This window comes from Actinia tenebrosa, unplaced genomic scaffold (genome assembly GCF_029948245.1).
Source record: "Actinia tenebrosa isolate PJP-AT-01 unplaced genomic scaffold, QUT_ActTen_1.0 PGA_scaffold0__85_contigs__length_37466705, whole genome shotgun sequence".
Lineage (NCBI taxonomy): Eukaryota > Metazoa > Cnidaria > Anthozoa > Actiniaria > Actiniidae > Actinia > Actinia tenebrosa.
This window is the reverse complement of record NW_028292569.1, coordinates 17,392,600-17,412,861: the sequence shown is the minus strand read 5'-3', so window position 1 is coordinate 17,412,861 and position 20,262 is coordinate 17,392,600. Positions and strand designations below refer to the sequence as shown.

The 20,262-nt window shown below is 37.9% G+C and overlaps 1 protein-coding gene across 1 annotated transcript; it reads left to right on the top strand.

Annotated features, from left to right (window-relative positions):
* The first annotated feature begins 673 nt into the window (after positions 1–673).
* LOC116298492 (disks large homolog 5) lies at positions 674–20,104 on the top strand. The gene is made up of 23 exons (XM_031706976.2): positions 674–1,082; positions 1,765–1,845; positions 3,217–4,967; positions 5,554–5,586; positions 5,706–5,830; positions 5,930–6,029; positions 6,561–6,636; positions 7,320–7,423; positions 8,079–8,894; positions 9,408–10,009; positions 10,448–10,601; positions 11,695–11,940; positions 12,856–13,035; positions 13,499–13,604; positions 14,065–14,110; positions 14,560–14,733; positions 15,075–15,250; positions 15,486–15,527; positions 16,119–16,220; positions 16,916–17,043; positions 17,715–17,818; positions 18,446–18,555; positions 18,915–20,104. The coding sequence occupies exons 1-23, from the start codon at positions 800–802 to the stop codon at positions 19,016–19,018; spliced, it is 5,643 nt and encodes a 1,880-aa protein (XP_031562836.2). The 5' UTR covers positions 674–799; the 3' UTR covers positions 19,019–20,104.
* The last annotated feature ends 158 nt before the right edge of the window (positions 20,105–20,262 follow it).

Sequence of the window (20,262 nt, the reverse complement as noted above, 5' to 3'; positions counted from 1 at the left end):
TTATTGACTCAACGAAGCTGAACGGATTATAACAAGCTAATTAATAATGATAAATTTATAGATTTCTATTTATATATCGCATAAACAAGCATTCCCTCGCGTTTATCGGAACGAAGCAAGTAAAATAAAAGAACACCTTTGACCGGAATGGATTTGAAATAAGATAAAATTCCCCCGTTTTTACTCGCTTTCAAAATTTTTTTTTTTTTAATACCAGCTCCCGACTCAGTTGACAACTTTTTTTTCTTGTACTGGCGCACTCCGAAGCCCCTTATGATATACTATTCTACCCAGCGCGCTCCTAAAAAATCCCCATCCCCTTTTACTCCCTAATGGACGAAGGAGACGAGAATTACAATTTTAGTTTGTCTAGGAATACGAAAAAAAGTTCACCTCAAAATAGGGAGGACTACAGCCTGACCCATGCATGGCCCTGAAACACCAGTCGACACTGAGGGGAACGGAGAGAAAACCTAGCTAGATCTTGACCAAGCTGATTTGGCTGATCTATATTGACGTTCGCTCCGTTTCTTCCTATGTTTTCGAGTATTCCTTCCCCCTAACCCCGGCCGCAAAATCCTGATTTTATTATCCCGCTCGCGCGCGGGATCAGAAGAACAGATAGACACTGTTGTTGTAGTCACGTGCTGCCCTAATATGGGAGCCAGTCAACAAAGTCAAGTAATGACATTTGTGTTAGTTTTCCAAGTAATGGTCATGGATAATGGCGGATCTCAGTCACACTCAAAAAACCCGAGAAAAACCCTCCTAAACCTCACTAAAACCTCCTAGAACTACCATGGAGGAAGACTTCAAAAAACTACTTGAATGTAACCGTGGAAAATTCCGAGCTGCGGTTGCTGCAGAGCGTTTGTTATCGCCATTGGCAATCAGTCATGTCATCTCTGCTGATGATCTTCAAACTATACAGAACGAATCTCCTAGTAAAAGACTGGATAAACTTATAGACATCTTGAAACGACGAGATTATGGGTATTTTAAGAAGTTCTGTGTTGTCTTAGAGACGACGTATCCTTATATGCTGAACTGTATGTTCTTAGGCGTGGAGCCTCCAGCTTCAGGTAAAGAGCTAGAAACGGTTAATGATTTTGCTCATGCACCAGCAACAAATCGAGCTTTCTTCTCTAAAGAAATCTTCTTTTAACGAACTTCACAAGAAAATCTTGAAATTTGTACTTTATTTATTTTTGAACCCTGTGTGAATTTAGAATTGTTTATTTTCCCACGATACAGACGGAGTTAGAAGTTTGTTTACGAAATCTTGGACAGCTCTGTAGACAGGGAAAACATATCTTTATAATGTTTGTCTTTGAGTTGAGGATCGTATTCCTTTTAACTGAGAATAAGCTCAAATACCACCACATCAAACACGCAAATTAAACGAATTGGCTTTAAGTTTGAAGCCAGTTCGAAAGAAATGTTTTTGATGTTTTTGCTGAGTCTTCATGACTAGACTAAAAATTGGCCAAAAATTGTCTATCAAAGTTTTTGATTACTAGAGTTTCTTATTCAAAATTAAATAAGAAATAATTGTTACTCAGCCTTCCTGCTTTAACCATAATTATCAGTTTTTTGGTTATTTGTCTTAAATGATACGTAGTTTTTTGACAATGCAAGAAAGATTCCTAAATATAAAATTATATTAGGTAAAAGTAAGATGGCGTTACACATGGGCTATCGTGTCTTCTAATCGTGTAAAAACATAGAAAATTCATTATTAATGTTTGATTTCTTTATCCTAAGCCACTACAAGACTGGAAAAAGCTAATCAAAGCAAGGTTGTGGATAAAGAATTCGATGGGAATCATTCTCGAATCAGTCAAAGTGAGTATAAACTCGTGGAAAAACCTTTCCAGTGTTCTAATGTTGTTGACGTCTTTTTAGACAGTTCGGTTCATTTAGAGTGTGAATTTCTTTCAACTTGAGACGTTTTGAAGAACAATCCTTTGTTATTTAAAAAGAATTTTATATCGATTGGTTGAACTGTTATTTTGTGGTTAGATAAGAAAAATATATTGTTGTTTTGCACATGATACGTGAGTGAAGTTGCATTAATTAATCTAGACTCATGCATGTTTGAATTACCCCCACAGCAAGACTTCCAAACGCTTCCTCAAGCCAGATCAACTTCTGCCTCGATCAAAAATTTCTTTAAATATAATTTCCGATTTTTCCAAGCATATAAAAGGACCCCCTGAAAGAGCGCTTTTTCCTCTGTTCTGTCAATTAACTAACTCTACACAAAAGGGATCGAGTGTTTTAGCTTTAGCGGCGCTTTAAGTCGGATCCTACTAAAGGATCTAAGTAAACACTGATGACAGCACGCCTAAGTGATAATGAAGCCGACTTAGTTTCATGTAAATAAACTCAAGGATCTGGGCTGCCAGCCAGCGAGGTCCATGCAGGGCTGTATAGGAACAACTCTATATGTTGTATTTGGTGGTGTTACTAGTAATACCAACTCTAGTCTAATTAACATCTCTTTAACCTTCACTTGCACAGTTGATGATAACACCACACAGTGTGGGCCCCCAAAATGCCCAACAGAGCATATATTTTCATAAGATTGTCTTTGTTTGCTCCTTTGGATTATTTTAGATTTAAATTTTATTTAGAGCAATGCAGAAAGGTGTAAAAGAGTTGTAAATAATTGATTGAAATTTCTTTTGCATGCATTTATTTTTGTTTGGGGGGGGGGGGGATGTCTATTGTTTTTGTCCTTTTTTGCAAGACAATCAATTTATCATTTCTAAAATGAACTAAAAAACTTCCTCGTTTCATGCGGGTGATATAGCCATTGGCTAGCAAACCTGTGGCTATCATTTCATGAACAAGCTAGAAGATCTGTTCAACAAATATGGACTGGAAAAAATAGGTTCCAAAGTGATTAGGATCCTTTGAATACCGCTGGTTTAGAAACACAAAAAGTTACAGATTACGTTATTTAATTTAATGTGGCAAGGCTCAAAATGATGATCAGAAATTGGTCACTCAGTCCAGCCGAATGTCTCTTAGGCCACTTCTTGATCTTTCACATTGACTGGACACAAGTTGATCAGTCACATGTCGCTGGTCATCATGTCCAGCCATTGAGTACCCATGGATTATGTTTTTTTTAATTCATTCTTCTAAAACCATTCTCTCATAGGTAGAAAATGAGCTTTCTTTAACCACATTTGCTGTTTGTATTTTCAGGCGCAAACAGGCGTAACAACATTGCAAGGAGCACAAGTATGACAGGACATGATTTATGGAAAGACAGGTATTCACTTCTTAAGAATGAACTAAAGGCAGTGAAACGGGATTTGGAACAAGCCAGGTCCGAGTTGCAAAAGGCTGAAAAAGAGAGAGATTCAGCCTGCCACCAGCTTGCTGAATTATCAGGAAAGCAGACAGTTGAAAACATTGAGCTACAGAATAACACTTCAAGTAATAACTCCATTATTAACGAAAGAAATAATGATTACGAAAGACTGAAGCAGGAGTATGTTAATGTATTGACAGAACTTCAAATATTGAGGCAACAGAAAACTGATTTTAGTGAAAAGCACAATGCGGCATTACAAGAGGCTGAGTATTTCAGAAAACAACATAAAACAGTATTAAATAAATGTGATTTACTTGTGAGAGAAGCTCAGGGTCTGAACCGAAAACTGGAGGAAAGTTCAAGGGAATGTGAAAAGATTAAACAGGATTATGAGGAAATTGTGCTATTGAGAGAACGAGAGAAATTTGAAATGAAAGATAGGAATATTGATTTGATACTTGATGAACATCAGAGCCCAGATGATGCATTTGCTGCTGAAAAGTTGGAGTGTTTACAAAAGGATTATGAGCAGCTACAAGAGACCCATCGGGAACTCAGGTCTGAGTATAATCATGTCTTTAATCTCATGCAGTCAACAGAAAATGATTATCATAGTATGAAAGATAAGTGTGATCATCTAGTTCATGAGAGAGATTCTCTTGCAAAAGACTACAGAGGGCTTAAGCAACAGTGTGAAGCAGCATTAAAAAATGCAGAAAAAGCAGTGAAAGAACGAGATAATGTTATTAAAAGCAAACAACAAGCTCATGCTGAAAGAGATGCCGCAATCAAAGACTGTGATAAACTTTTGAGTCAGAAATTAAAAATTGCAAAGGAACTTTCAAAAGTAACGGAAGAACGAAACGCAGTCTTGAATGAATATAAATTAGTGATGAGTGAGCGAGACAATGTTCATCGGGAGACTGAAAAGGTCCAAGACCACTTTCATTTGCTACAGACGACCAACAAGTACCTGACAGAAGAAAAAGAAAAGCTGTGTAATCTTAACAATGCTTTGCAAGATGAAGTAAATCATTATGTTGCAGAAAACGATAAATTATTAAATGAAATTTATGCACTGAAAGACAAGACCCAACATTTAATGCTAGAAAACAAGAATATTGCTATAGATAGAGAAAAGGCTCTCGATGACTGTGAAATGCTTAAACAAGAACGTGATGCTGCTAGAAAAGAACGCAGTGAAGCAATCATTCATAGGGATAAGATACTGAAAGAATGCTTCAAAGTTAAGCAAAAACAGGACTCAAAGGGAGAAGGCAAGGAAATGGACTCCTTAAGAAAACAGTTCCAAATTTTGTCCAAAGAGCTAACCAATGCATTGCATGAGGCAGACATTGCAAAGCAGAGGTATGACTGGGCTTTGTTAGAGAGAGACAAGGCTATTCACGAGCGTGAAAGGCTTCACACCTCTCATGAACACCTGCAGGATGAGCATAATAGAGTCATGAATGAAATGATGGACATGGTGCATGATTCAGATCACATTAGGACACAGCATTCTGAAATCATGATGGAACTGATAGATCTCAAAAGTCGCATTGAATCTCAGTTGACTTCAAAGGGGTCTGAGAGGGAACTATTGTCTAGTAGAGACTCAGCAATAGACACTGACTCAATGGTAAGCGAAACATTGTGCACCAATAATTAAACCATAGACTAGAGCTCTTCTCAAGGAATCAAGGGTGGAGTAGTGGTAGTGTACTCTTCTTTCACCTCTGGGGTCATGGGTTCTTTCCAGGATGTGACATCACGTGTGTCTATTTTATTACATCTGTAACTTGATTTAGGGTTTTTTCCCTCTCTGCTGACTTTGAACAGCCTTAAGAGGTTGTTACAGCGTATCAGTGATAAAATTGGAAAACCTTTGTTTCACTTGGGCATAATGATTTCCCATTCCAAACCGTGTGTTGTTCTCTTGAATATAAGATTCTTTGTTTGAGTTGTATCCATATTAATGTGTCTTCTCATGCACAACCATTAAACAAAGAAATGATACTCAGAGAATGCCAAGTGGTTCGAAATAGGAAAACATTATGCCTAAAGAAAAGGTCTTCTAAGCAACATATAATGTATACAGTCAGCAAGGACTGTCAGTAGAATTTAATGAAAACCCTGAAGGTGCTTAGTCTTTGCATAGCTTGTGCTGCAAATGTGAGCCAAAATGAATCTCATTACAAAATGATTTGTTTTATTTATTGTTTAAGGAGTGGGAAACAGAATCTATTGTACTGGAGAAGGTGAGAATGATAACATGTGCCAGTTTTCTTCCATGGCATGTTTGTCAACAGTTGCAACGAAAATAAAACTCTTGCCATGATTTTTTATAGTAATCAAATGAATGTGTATCATTCTTCAGGTAAGCCATGATAAGGACCTTGGCATAATCATTGGCGGTGGCCGGGACACTCCTCTTATGCCCAATGACTCATCCATCGTGGTGACCGATGTTACCAAAGGCAGTATTGCAGAAGGCAAATTAAAGTAAGCCACACTCTTATAAATGAACTAAAATGTTAATGATCACATGATGTAGTTTCCTGATATTTTGAAATTGCTAATCTGTTGTTTCATGTTCACTAGGGTGAATGACTGTTTGCTGAAGGTGAATGATCTTGACCTGACCAATGTTGAGCATAAGACAGCCATGCAAGCTATTACCGCCAGTAGCGTCATCAATCTTGTATGTATGCCTGATTGCCATGTAAAATTCCAGATCATTAAATTTCAATTCTTATCAGTGTGACATGTGCTACTATGGCCATCTGACTAACGTTTTCTTCCTAAGAAAGCAATTTTACCTTTGTTATAGCCAAGATAGATGATAGATTTGATCTTTGTTTATATGATACAAATGATGAACAGATACACTGCCTCGTATCACTGTGTTGTTAGGCCTTTTCTGTGTTTGATAGACAGGATGCATTGTGGTCTGTGAGGAAAAGATGTTTGTACTTAAGCTAGACCACAATGCACCATGTTCACTATCTGTTCACTAGAAAAGGTCTCTGGGATCATTATACCTGGTTTTGCCATCACAAACTAGTACATTCATTCCATGATGAATGTGTGCACCCTCACTGCTGTGCCACGTACATACCTATGTTTTCCATCAGCAGCAATATTCTATGCTGCTATCTTAAATTCTACACCACACAGGCTATAGAATGTCATGCAATTGCTTAACTTAAAAATGTTTTTTATCCTGTTCTAGACCGTAAGAAGGCGGAGATCTTCAAGTGTCAAATCATTCGTTCATCCTGTACAGTTGACTCTGACTGATAGTAATGGTAAGTTACCAATTAGAAAAATGAACTTTCTATAGCTAGTATTTAATAGAATGTAGGTCAGCATCCTATTTAGCAAATCCACCCCCTTTTTGTTACCACCCCCAACCCTAACCAAATAAGATATAACCAATGCATCCATTCCGACATATGCATCCATTCTGTTCGTATTATGTCAGCTCCGCCAGGCATATAACTATTTCAAAAAAACGTTGTAGGAGAACTGAGATGGGTGATGAATGTTCTTATTTTTTTGGGCTAAAATATGAAAAATAAGGTTTCTAAACTCCATGCATGGTCATGCTTCTTATTCCAAGGCCAAAGAAAACTACATTGTTTGGCTGTGAATATATCATAATTTGCAGTGTGCTTAATCAGTCTCAGATTCTAGATTTAAGATCTCCAACCAACAAGTTTTTTTTGAAATAGGTGTATACCCGCAACGGATTTATTTGTCATTTTCAAATTAACAAATTGACATTTCAGTTGTTTATATATCTGTTTTTTATTGGCGGTTAATTGCATCATCACATTGTCAAAGTAGTGTGGATCCACTAGACGTAGCTGTCCATGTCAGCTTATTTGTCTGTCCTCTTATTGATGATAGAAAATCGCAATCAGTGTGCGAGAAATTTGTATGTTTTAGCAATATTGGTAATTGATTGACATTTTAATTTTGTTTTCAGAACATGGAATTCATGTTGATGAGGCAAAGTATATCAGATTCATCTCTCCTGGAAGTGTTGCATCAAATCACCCAATGCTGTCGGTAGGAGATAAGATACTCACTGTAAGTAGATATTGCATACCATGCATCGTAGGACAATTCCTGAGATTTTTCCAATCAAGCAGATCAAACAGTTTACAGACTAACCAAAGTTCAAAGGATATAGATTTTTTGCACCCTAATATATTAATATGATGTGCAGTTCCAGAAATTATTTATACTGCCCAACATAGGAATTTGGAATTTCTGAGGAGTAGGAGGGTCAGAAAGAGAACAAAATCGCAGAGTTTGCATGGAAGAAAATTGGAATTTCAGGGCCGTAACCAGGGGGGAGCACAGGGTGCACGTGCAACCCCCCATAAAAGCTTAAGGTCCGCTCATCCATCTCCTTTTTTTTTCTTTGGTTCTGCTTTCTTTTGGTTACCTTTTTTCTTTCTTTTTGGTTCTGCAAATTATTGTCTGTGCACCTCCCTGCAAGATCCCTAGTTACGCCACCGAGTTGGTAATAAAAAAACGATCAATGGTCCGATTTTATTCGATGTGACCCTCCCTGTAAAAGTTCTGGTTATGGCCCTGAATTTCCAGGAGTAGAGGGGAGGGGGGGTGTTTAAATAAATTCCTCCATGGGGGGAGGGAGGGGGTATGGATAATTTTATGGAACTACACAATATGTGAAAAATAGTGTAGAATACAAGTAAAAGTTTTCTTTCTCTTTTAGATTAATGGTGTGTCTGTGGAAAATCTGTCACAAGGCGAAACTGAAAAACTTTTATCAACAAGTACAGTGAGTCTTGCCGTGCAAAAGGCCAAGTCAACTACCCCAACTCATGCACTTCATTCATTACTAGAAGAAGTCAATAACAAGATTAATTATGAAAACAACATGTACCAGAATTTACAGTCGCATAGGAAAAAGATACTTATGGACAGCTCTAATGAAGTGTATGAACATGGTCAAAGGAGAGGTTATTATTCTGGTCGAAGCTCACCATGCATTGAAGGGCCTGGATCTTTTCAAGATTCTCTGTCAGAACCAGCATTAAATTCTTCTCCATCACTGGCTCCATTCTACGACAGTGGGAAGGAAAAAAGCCAAGGAACACAGACTGATTCCAGTGATACATCAATTGAAGCCATTAGTGAAACACACCTTGCAGCTAATAATTCCCACCACTCTCCCCCTCAGGTCAGTCCTGAGTCAAGTAGATCATTTATGGCAGAATCCCACAATCATCCATATCAATATAATATGTCTTCAAAGGAAAAGCCTTTACCACCACCAAGAACTTGTTCATACATGACAGAATTAATGTCTTCTACGACCATGCCAGCCAGCACTTACAGTCACGATTCAAAACATTATGGTAATGAGAGGAATCTACCATCACCCTCCATGACAACCTCTTCTGCAGGGTATTATACCCCTACATGTACTTCAATTACTGATGAATATCCTTTAGATCAAACTCGTACAAATTCTACTCAGCGCTCAAGAGGCACTCGTCCACAGTCAGCTCCCTCATCAAGACATCAGGTTTGTTTGGTGCATTTGTTCTACACTGTCTTACATTATATCAGTCACTGGTTTTGAGTAGTACACCATGTAAAATATCCAATGAATTACTTGTGCTGTCAAGTATACACACAAGATACAAGTAACATGTTGGATATTCCATGCTTTGCTACAAGAGGATCAATTACCTCAGCATTTAGTCGAGAAATTCAAAACACTGCAAAGGACTAATAAGAAAAGGTGGAATACTGGAATATACCGCAGTTATCCTGCATTGTGATTGGCTGCATTTTCGTTAATGTGAGATAATCGTTATAAGTTATTTTGATTTGAATCCACCAATAATGATTTAGATCTAAGCTGACAATACAGTTGTGTTTTGGCAGCTTTCTGTTGATCAAACTTATAGGAGAATCACGAAATAATGGAATTTACATGCATCATAAGTCCCTTGAATTATCATTGTGTACACATTAGTCACTATTATTGTATTTTTATAATGCCCCATCATTTTAATTCGAATTTATGTTTCAGTACTTGCCATACACCAGTCATTTGGATCCTCTGGCTCTTGCTGTCCCAAAATCGAGCCCACCAGGACCACCTGCATCTGTATCAGTAATGAAATCACGAACAGTTCCATTTTATACAGCAACAAGCTACGTCATCCCACGATACAACGCCGCACCTGCCGAGACTCAGCACTGCATGCCTGTTTCCAGTAAGCAGGACATATCTCTACCCCACAGTAGTGGCTCTGTGTCTAGCAGTCATAAAGGCTGGTCCTTAGATCAGTGTCTGCCAATACACCATTCTAGGCAAGGTTCCTCTCAAAGTGTTGATGAAAATGACTTCAGGAGAAGACATGCATTTCAGCAAAGCTTTGACTCCTCTAGTGGACATCATTCAAATAAATTAATGAATCGCATGAGTTTGCCTGGAGTTCATTTCAGTTCTCAGCCATGTGTTCCTTTGGGTGTGTCAGGAAGTTCTGTTGGATCTGCTGGTTCACTTTCATCAGGACAGGGAACTCCTCTGCGAACCCCTTCCACACCTATTGTACCAGTGATGGAGGGCGAAATTCTTGCATTCGACTTTAGTGGACATGGCCCTTCAAGTTCTACTGATGATGATAGGTAATGAATGAATTTCCTAAGTGAATTTGATTTTTATCATTGTTGAATGTAATTTTATCTGACTATTTTTTAATTCCAGAAGTTGGCTTGGCTCTTGAAAAAATATCTAATTATTTCTAATGGCATTAGTATTATTGTTCCATTCTTTAAGATCATCTTAGTTTTCTTTTTATTTCTGATATAGAAATGTTTCACGGCAGCCATGTTGTGGGCCAAAACAATGGAAATGTTTCCCTTTTGCACACTTTCTTTTGTTCAATTAATAATAACCAATTTTCTTACTATTCTTATGAGGCAAATTGCAATATAAGAAAGGACATTAAGGGGGAGGATGGAGAATGGTGTCACAAACTTCAGAGAGTTTTTAAAGCCCTCTTTTCCCCTGAAATGTGTGGTAATAATATATTAATCCAGTATTAATAATATGGTTTTCATCAGGAATCCAGAGCCAAGATTGGTCCATATAGAAAAGAAAGACACCTTGGGTATATCTATTGCACCTGGAAACAATGGTGGGATTTTTGTTTGCTCTGTAAGCGCAGGAAGTGTTGCTGAAAAAGCTGGTTTGAAATATGGAGACCAGTTGTTAGAGGTAAGGCCACAGGCAAGAAATAGTACTATTATTAACAAATCCTGACAAAGGGATTGTGCTATGATTTTTTAAAAAATCTAAATACAAGGGCCCACATATTTGCTCACACTTGGGTCACAAGCATTGTGTTGTGGGTACCAATTAGTATTTAGGGGGTCCTCAACACAAGTCAATTGAGTATATGGACAAGTGAAATTGCAAAAAAAAAAATGCTTTTTGCAGCCATCATCACCACCATGTTGGTGGTATTCAACAACAGATTTCTCAGATCCTCCTTTAGTAACAAGGCACACCTGTATGGCTGCCATGTCTTTTTCTCTTGACTCCCCTGGGAATGGTTGCAAACCATTAATTTTCCAATTTCTGTTGATAAAAGTAAAAGTTTTAGTAAATAAAAGCATAGATTGCCTTCATCTGTGAAGCGTAGGTTACACTGATTATAAATACTGGTAGCAGTTTCTTCCTTTATTCAAAGAAACATTCTACACCTTGGCTTATGTATTCACTGATTGGATTTGTTTTGAATTCATGCATCTGTTGCAACAAGATCTAGATATCACAGTATTGGCCATTAGCTCACCAAGATTCTCCTGAGCGGTGGAGCATCCAACTATCCAAGCATATATCCATTACTGCGGTTTTCTGCGTATTCTGCGAACTTGGTAGTTGCAAGCTGCACACTGAAAACTTAATTTTCTTCTTTTTTCTTTCTTTTTTTTTTTTTTTTTTTTTTTGCTGCCCTCAATCAAAAACAAGGCGTTGAAATGTCTGAGTTTGCGCAGAATATCGAAAAACCGTAGTAAGGACTTGGATTTTTTCACGAGTTTCCTTGCTTTCGCTGTGACACGCTGAATGATTTCATCTCCTAGTTTCTTAATTGTTCTGAATTCCCACTGACATGTGAGAAATAATGCATTTTAGCATAACTTGGTAAATTCGCGCGCGCTGATTGGCTTAGAACCATTGTCGATTAGAGGCTAGACCTGCTTGTGCTTACAACATCCGTCACGCGCAGTAAGCGAGCGGATAAAACGGCTTTTTCAAACTATTAACTTGTCTTTTTGTTAAATTTTGTCGACTTTGTTATTCTTAGTACAATGGAGTGAATCTCAGATGTGCCAATTATGAACAAGCTGCCAAGATTCTCAAAGAGTCTGGTAACAGTGTAACCATCCTGGCACAGTTCAATCCCCAGCGGGCCCTGGAAGGAGATTTCGATATTGATACCTGCAACTCAAGTATATCTGAATCAAGTACAACATGTAGCACGCCGGTGAACAGAAGAAAAGTGAAAAGAGATGACAGCACGATTACACCACCTTTGCCTAAAGATGAAAAGGTAGTGTATTGCTGGGTCACGCTACAGATTTTGATGGACCGAGAGAGAAAAAACTAGGTGGCGCGGTCTAGTGATTTTTTGTCGTAGTACAGTAGTTAAAAGAAGCACAAAAATCAAGAGAAAATGAACTCATATATATTGGTTTTTTTCTTTTGTTTTTGTTTTTGTTTTTTGTTTTTTTCTTTTGTTTTTGTTTTTTGTTTTTTTGTTGTTTTTTGTTGTTTTTGTTTTTGTTTGTTTGTTTGTTTGTTTTGTTTTTTTATCTTTTTTTTTGTTTAAACACGATTGACTCTCTGTGTTCTCTCCAAGAGCTAAGCTCATCGTGGGAGATTACATATTCTCTTGCAAAAATCCAATAGACCGTTTTCTCAAGGATGCATGCGCATCCAACTTGACGGGCCACAACACTGAAAAACGCAAATTCAGTAAAATTGAGAAGCCCCAGTTTCTATTGAAAGAGGAGAATCGAATTTATGAATTCTTATCGAAAAATCTCAGAGATGGATGATTATTGTTATCATAAAGCTCCGGTTCTGGTATCGCGGCCCGTAAAGCTTCTTAAATCTGGATGAGCGCGCAACCTATAAAGGTTTTGCACCACCATCACAGTAGGTTTGTTAGATGGCAGGAACAACACGACCTTTTTTCATAAGAAAGAATTCAATTTCCAAGAGCCAAGGGATTTTATAATGTTCGGCCATCTAACTACACACATGTATCCCAAGCTGTATTATGGGCCTGGACACCTGATGCTGCAAAACCTCTATACACTGAATCGAAATATGGCGACCAATCTGAATATCTATTGTTCTGCACCGACTAGCGACTGTTGCCATATTTCAATTTAGTGTATACAGCTACCAACCTCGCATAATATTGAAAATTGTTGACCCATTATTGGTTTGTATTTTTTAGGTTGTTCCTCAGAGTGATATTGAACTTCCAGGAGATGTTCGTTATGTGTACCTGAACCATACCTCGGCGAACCTAGGGTTTAATATCATTGGTGGTAATGCTACTGGTATATTCGTGTCAGAAGTTGACTCTAGCAGTGACGTGGCTAAGGAACTCAGTGTGGGAGATCAAATTCTTGAGGTAAGTAATTCAAGGGACTTCTAATTTTCCATGAAATATTATAACAGATATGATATAACACGCTTCCTTACTGATCGGCAACCACCCTGATGCATTCAGAACTGGATATACGCACACTAAGGTTATAGTAACTATTCCTTGCTTATTGCGATTTTCATAAACATGCGAACTCTTTGTCTGCGATCAAACCTTATCAGTCGGTACCTTTCATATTTGTGACTGCCGGCAGTGAAAAACCAAATTTCAGTGTTCAACTCGGAGACACAGAGTTGGCATATTTAAGAAAATTTGCAGTAATGTATTTGGCATTATTGATTTGTTGAAGCTCACCCATGCGGGCCTTTGTCTTTTGCCGAGTTGTAGAGCCAAAATAAAAAGATTTTCTAAACACTACATGCCTACCGTGAAACCAATCTATTAGATCTACTGTATAAACATATATTTGTTTCGTTTATATTTTCAGTACGACGGATGCGATATGTTATCATGTACTGCTGAACAAGCACTCCTTGAGCTTTGTAAACCCACGCCTGGTTCTGTCCAAGCACTAGTGCAGTATAATCCTGCAAGTGAGTATTCTAGATCTAAATCTTCAATGCGCCAAGGTTTTCTATCGTAAATATTTTTGTCAAGGTCCTTACATATGAGGGACATTCTGCTACGGCCATTCATACCCGGCCCTGGAACAAATCTTCATCCCTTCGACAATTTTGCTGGTAAACACAGGATGATAACTCTGCTTTGTGTGACTTTGTAAGTTTTTACCATTATAAACCTCGTACTTGTATACTACGGATCTCTCCAAACTATGGCGACACGTACTGCATGAAAGATGGAAAGCCGACTACTGCAACAAAAGTAGGCGTGTCAGTAGACGAATTAGAGCGTGGTAGCGAGACAAATTTTTGACGTGTCGATGAGGTTCGTAGCATGCATGTACTATAAGGTCAAACGTTCGACTGTAGCGTTGGTAGCCATGTAGCCATGACCTGGCCAGCTTGTTTAATGAAAAAAAAATTTACGTTGCAGGGTTCAATTCCATTAAGGACCAGCCTGGGGACTCATTCTATGTTAGGTATGTGTTATTTGGTTGCAGTCAATGTCTTTAGGATGAGGCATTTGATAGTATGTTTCAATCTTATTCAGTTCAACCATTGTTAGTCAATGGTCCCTTTTCGTATTAGTTAAATACTTTGTTTTATGACTAAAGACTCATCTGCGCAGGTTTAGCCTTACGTAAGAGCAAATCATTTGCAAAAGTCAACTTTAATGTAAAGTATATGCATGTTGAATAATGCCAATGTGTTGAAATTCAAGGACTTTAAATGGTATCTGTAAGTAGCTGACTTATAAACGAGGCCAAGCTTTTACAAAAGAGTCTGTGGTATGCCGGCAGCGAATGCGAAAGTGGTGTCTTCGTTTATTCCAGCGCTAGCAATTAAAATGATAATCCAACTATTATTTATTCAGTAACGAAGCTAATTATGTCACAAATCATTGAAATAATTATTGTTGTATCTTAAGATGCCTTTACGACCACACTCCACACTCCAAAGAAGAGCTAGGCTTCAAGAAAGGGGACATCTTGTACATAACTGACACTATTTACCAAGGTTACATTGGCTGCTGGAAAGCCTGTCTTGTTAGTGCAGAAGACGCACAGAAAAGAGAAAATGGGATAGTACCCAGTAGAATGAAGTAAGTCTAAGCAACAAAGTTGGAAAAATCTTGCCAAGCTAGACCAGTGATCATTGTATTTTGTTAAAATTTTAGACTTGAATATAGGGTTTCGAGCACTGTGATTGGTCGAGCAACCAGTGATTAGGGACCGATCATTTTTTAGCTGGGAGGGGGGACTGGTGGAAAACAGGGTGGCCCCTCATCAACGTATTATTCAACGTGTCACTCTCTTGAGAATAAGATTCTTCGTTTAACTTGTATCCATTTTCATTTTCAACTACCTTTCTTCTCATTTCAGACCACGTATCATTTCCAAGAGTATTATTTCTTTCTTTAACGGTTACATATTTTGTATTTAGGGCTGAGCAGGAGATCCTGTTACATCGTAGCCTGGCTCTAGCACACGGTGATGATCATAAACTATCAGGAAGACGTAGCTTGTTCAGACGAAGCAAAAAGAGTTCACACAGCCTCACTGTTAGTCACTCAAGAGAAGGCAGTGACTCTGCAGCTAGCATTACCACCCTATCTTCAGGTATATCCAATCCTACGTATGCTAAAGTTAGTTTTCCAAAAATCTGGAAATCTGGTGCCAGTATTGATTGTGGGTAGATACAATTTAGTTGTTGCAACTACCTTGGTATGGTTTGTAATTAAAAAAGGTATTTCTCGATATTGTTTATTGTTTTACCTTGGACATCCTGAAGCTTTAGTTTTCGTACTGATAATCCTAGTATGCAAGTCATAACTCGCGTCTATTTTTATTTCAGATCTGGGAGTTATATCCTATCAAAATGTCGAAAAGCTAGATTGTAAGTTGATTTGTGATTTTGATTGTTGGTTCGTTGCGTCAGCAGTGTTTTTTTTGTCCCGAATTTGGAAACGGGCCGTCATTTATATTAGTCATTCGAGCCAAGAGAGCCACCCAAGCCAGGTTTTCACACCTAATTTTAAACGCGAAGCTCCAAACACTGCGCCACCACGGCTCTTTTAAAGTAGTAGCCACTGCTTGTGCGCTTGACCTTAGGGACGGACCATTAGATAATTGGGAAGGGGGTTGCGTGAATCCCCGCTCCTCAAAAATGAAATGGGGCAACAATAATACAATACAATACTTATTATTAATTCTCCCCGTGGGGCTTTTCAGAATTAATTTACAAATTACAATTAACTAATAATAACTTGGCAACCATTTAACCTACGAAAAAATAACCGCTTAACCTCTCTCTTTGCAGTAAAGAAATTGTCGAGCAAAGACAATAAAATTTGTGCAGGGGTTCTTGCAAAAACAATCGTGCAACATAAATTGCTACACCCCCTTCCCCCCCACCCCCCAATTATATAATGGTCATCAATTTGTTTTTCCAATTATGTTGCTAATTCAAGTCCACTATTTCTTTCAGCGCATATTCCTCGTGTTGTTATTCTCTTCGGACCACTTGCGGAAGTGCTTTGTGAAAAACTTGCTGATGATTTCCCCTACAAATTTGTATATTGTAAATCAGGTAAATGGAAATGCATTACTCATACTTTTTCCTGATATATTCACTTAGTAAATTATGTGTACATTTTCCTTGTACCATAATGACCTACCATGGGAAGCAAGCTTGTCATAGTGAATGATTTGCTTCGTGGGCCGAGTAAAATTAAGACAGTGTTACCTCTATTGAACCTCTATTTTAATAGAAAAGCGGACACCTTGTCTGCTTAGTACAGTGTCACTGTATAATCTGCTTCACACAAAATGTTCCTCAGTTGCTCTCGTCAAGATGTGACAAAGAAGGTTTTAAACTTAATAAAAGCAAATGACTTCTTGATTGTAACAGTAGAACAAGATCACTGCATACACCTTTTTACATTCGCAATCAGATTACAATACACCAGTTTCGCATTTAAATTTTTCAGCTGCATTCAATGCATACCTTTGTTTTTGAAGACCACTGGCTCATTTGCACAGGCTTAGCCTCGTTTATAAGTCAGCTATTCACTGATACCAATAAAAGTCCATGATATTTCAAGACATTGGTATGGTTCAAGCTGCCCTTTTTTTATATAACGACAGACTTTTGCTATAGATCTACTGTTAAGTGAGGCTAGGTCTGTGCAGATGAGTCTTTAGTCATAAAATACAGCGGTATTTAACGAAAATGGGCTATTGCCGCACTATTGTTAACTTATAAAGTGACTCGTATATTTTCAGAGTTCGTGAACCTTACAGATGAAAAAATCGACAAGAGCATTGCAGAGGGTACATTTATAGATTACTCTTGGAAAGGAGGTCAACTGGCATGTACAACGTTAACATCGATAAAGAAAGTCATCGATAAGGTAAAATACTATATACTTATTTCAATAAAGTTAGTCACCAAAAAGATAGAAAGCTGTGATCGCCGAGAGTCATGGGAAATATTTCATATCCAACAAGTAAAGCTTTGACACAAACTGCAGCAGTTGAGGATGCTCAGAGAAGGTAAGACTGTAACGGGTAAAAGATCTCAGGTCTATCAATAGTTATCAAGCGGTTGAAACATGTAAAATGTATCTACCCATAATCCTTGCCGGACTCAGCTTTGCAGCTTTTCAGGTGACTAACTTTATTGAAATAAGTGTATATGGATAGTTTCAGTTCACTCGCTAGAACATGACACCATTCGGGAAGTGGTTCGGGTCGGGGAAACTTCAATGTGTCAGTGGCTCATGATAAAAACAGGGCTCAAAAAAGAAAATAAAAAAGGAACAGACAGTTTTTTTAGTTTAAGCAGGATAAATAATTTTGGTGGAGAAAAAATTTTCCCTGTCTTTTTATTTTTTATTTGACCTGCACTTTTGGCTTCTGGCAGGCCTGTTGAAAGGAGAGCGAACCTTAAACAAAATGTGTTCAGAGCTGTAGCAACTGTACCTGGGATAATACTCAAGGAGATCACATACCTTCTGAAATCGAAAAACATAACGACTAAGGTCTATTTATCGTAAATTACTGTTATGTTATCGTTTTCCAGCACCCTCTTCTGGTGGTCAGTCCTCAAGCGATAGAGAGGTTGAACACACTACAGGTTTATCCTATCGTACTCTATATCAAATTCAAGTCATACAAGCACATCAAGTAAGTACTTTTTAAATACAGTTGCATACTCTATCGTAGTGAGCCAGTTGCAGTTGCCGTTAATTTTATTCCCTGGTTTTCATACATGACTTGCCACCAGATGCCCGTTTCTAATTTCCATTTTCATCTTTAAAAACAATAATGATAAGAAATAGATAAATTGAAATACTACGTATGCCAGCGAACTGCCGAACCGAGACAAAAAAAAGAAAGGAAAAAAAAACACGCCACGGTCACGCTACCAGATGTCAGCGATTCCGCACACAAATATCAAACCTTTAGTATTGCTTTTCCATTCTTCACGTGTCGGCATCCTTTTATGATTTTCTTTCCCACGAATTATCAAAAGAATGCCGAAACATGGAGAAAAGAATATGAAACCTAGGGCGTTATTTTTTTTGTGTCACCCCTTTAAGAATATGAATATCCGATTTCATCAACGCCAATGTACCTTTTCCTACGTAATCGGTAAACAAAGAAATTGTGCTCATGGAGATTTTTACGGCCTGGATAAAAAAGAAGAATTTTTGCTTATAGTAATAAAAGTCTACAAAAACTTGATAAGTATTTGCTAGTAGCCAGGCAAATAAAGATCAAATTTAACAACGTTAATGTATTTTCTAACAGAGAGATGAGGGACAGCAAATACATTCCAGAAAAAATAATCAGCAAAGATGCAAAGGAAATTTTTGAGAATGCTCAACGCTTGGAGAAAGACTACAAACACATATTTAACGGTAAGGGAGCATGCGCAAGTGTTTTCGATATCATTAGCATCGTGTCTGATGATTCTCTCCCCCCCCCCCCCCCCCCTGTTTTTAATATCTTGTGGATTATTGACAGACCATGTATTTTGTTCATCGGTTGTAGTTTACCGGTATTGCTGTAACCTTTGTAAGAAGAAGTATTGGTTAATTGGTCCGAAATGGAAAACCACTTGCCCTCAAGTCGGCTTAACATTGCTAACGTATATTGTAAAAAACGTATCTCGTTTTACGCATTGACCAAGCGTAGAGCAGTATTCATCTACATTTTTGTAGCCTTTACCTCATCAAGTCACCTTAAAGAGTACTAAAAATATGATATTATTTTCTAGGAATTGTGCATGGTAACTCTATCAGTAATATCTGTACAGCAATACAGGAAGCTGCTGCGGAACAACAGAAGAAGACCATATGGGTTCCACATTCTTCAGTTTAAAGGCAATTTAGTAACGATTAGCTCAGTATAGTGGTATAGTTACAACATCCACTTTTACAGAAACCACTTTCAGAGTCTTACTGGCTTCAATCGAATATAAAACCCTCTGTCAGGGTAATATACCTCATGGCTAGCCCGTCATCATTTGTTAGGGGACAGGTAGGTAGAAATACAGTTCTAAAAGCTTCAGTCTAATGTGAGACCCTCTGCCAGGATAATATATCTCTCATGGCTAGCCCTCGGTCGTTTGTTAGGGGACAGGTAGGTAGAAATACAGTTCTTAAAGCTTCAGTCTAATGTGAGACCCTCTGCCAGGATAATATCCCTCATGGCTAGCCCTCGGTCGTTTGTTAGGGGACAGGGAGGTAGAAATACAGTGCTTTAAGAAAGCTTTAAAAAGCTTCAGTCGAATGTGGGACCTTCTGTAAGGGCTATACTAGCCGTCAATCTCTTGGTCGAGTAAGGGGGGATGAAGGGGAGGAGAAACGCAAGTGCTTGAAACCTAGCTTATATATAAGTTACCTTGCTATCTTGGTGCTTTATCTCCATTATTTTTATGATAGTGCTCTTACATTTTACAAAATTGAAAAAAAAAAGCAAACGAAGGCAAACGGGGTAGTGATAGCGGTAGCGGATGTAACGTAGTTGACCAATCTTACTTTATTGCGCTGATTTTAGCGCCATCATATGGCTTGCACGCAATGCACGACATGATCTTTTACCATGGTTTCCCACTACATACCTTGCTAACGGTCTTCTTGACTTTGATATTTCATAGCTTTTCTAGAAAGTATTGCAAACGTTTGCAATTATTTTTGTATATATGGCATCAATATTGCTTATATTGTCAGGCATTTGAGCATATGATAAACCAATCGAATAGAAAGATATTTTATTAAATATTCAAATAACATTGTAGGACAGCTCAATTGATGACACGAAAAACATAGTTTAGAGCATTAGTAGAAAATGTTAAATTTTGTTCACAAGGCAGGAACTTCTTCGGTTGTGTTAACATGGGTAGAGATGTAATTTTTACCTGGGTGAAATGTAAAAAGACTGGAAATAAAATAATTTTACATGCTACGTACGAAGTAAAAATTTTCTTTTGATACTGCTAAGCGTTTTCACGCATTTGGAATGGTTATAGATTTCAGAATTTGGCACATTTTCTAACACAAACAAAGTTTGTTGTAACATATCAAACTTTTTGAACTTCTACTTATCTTTTTAGCATCGGTCAA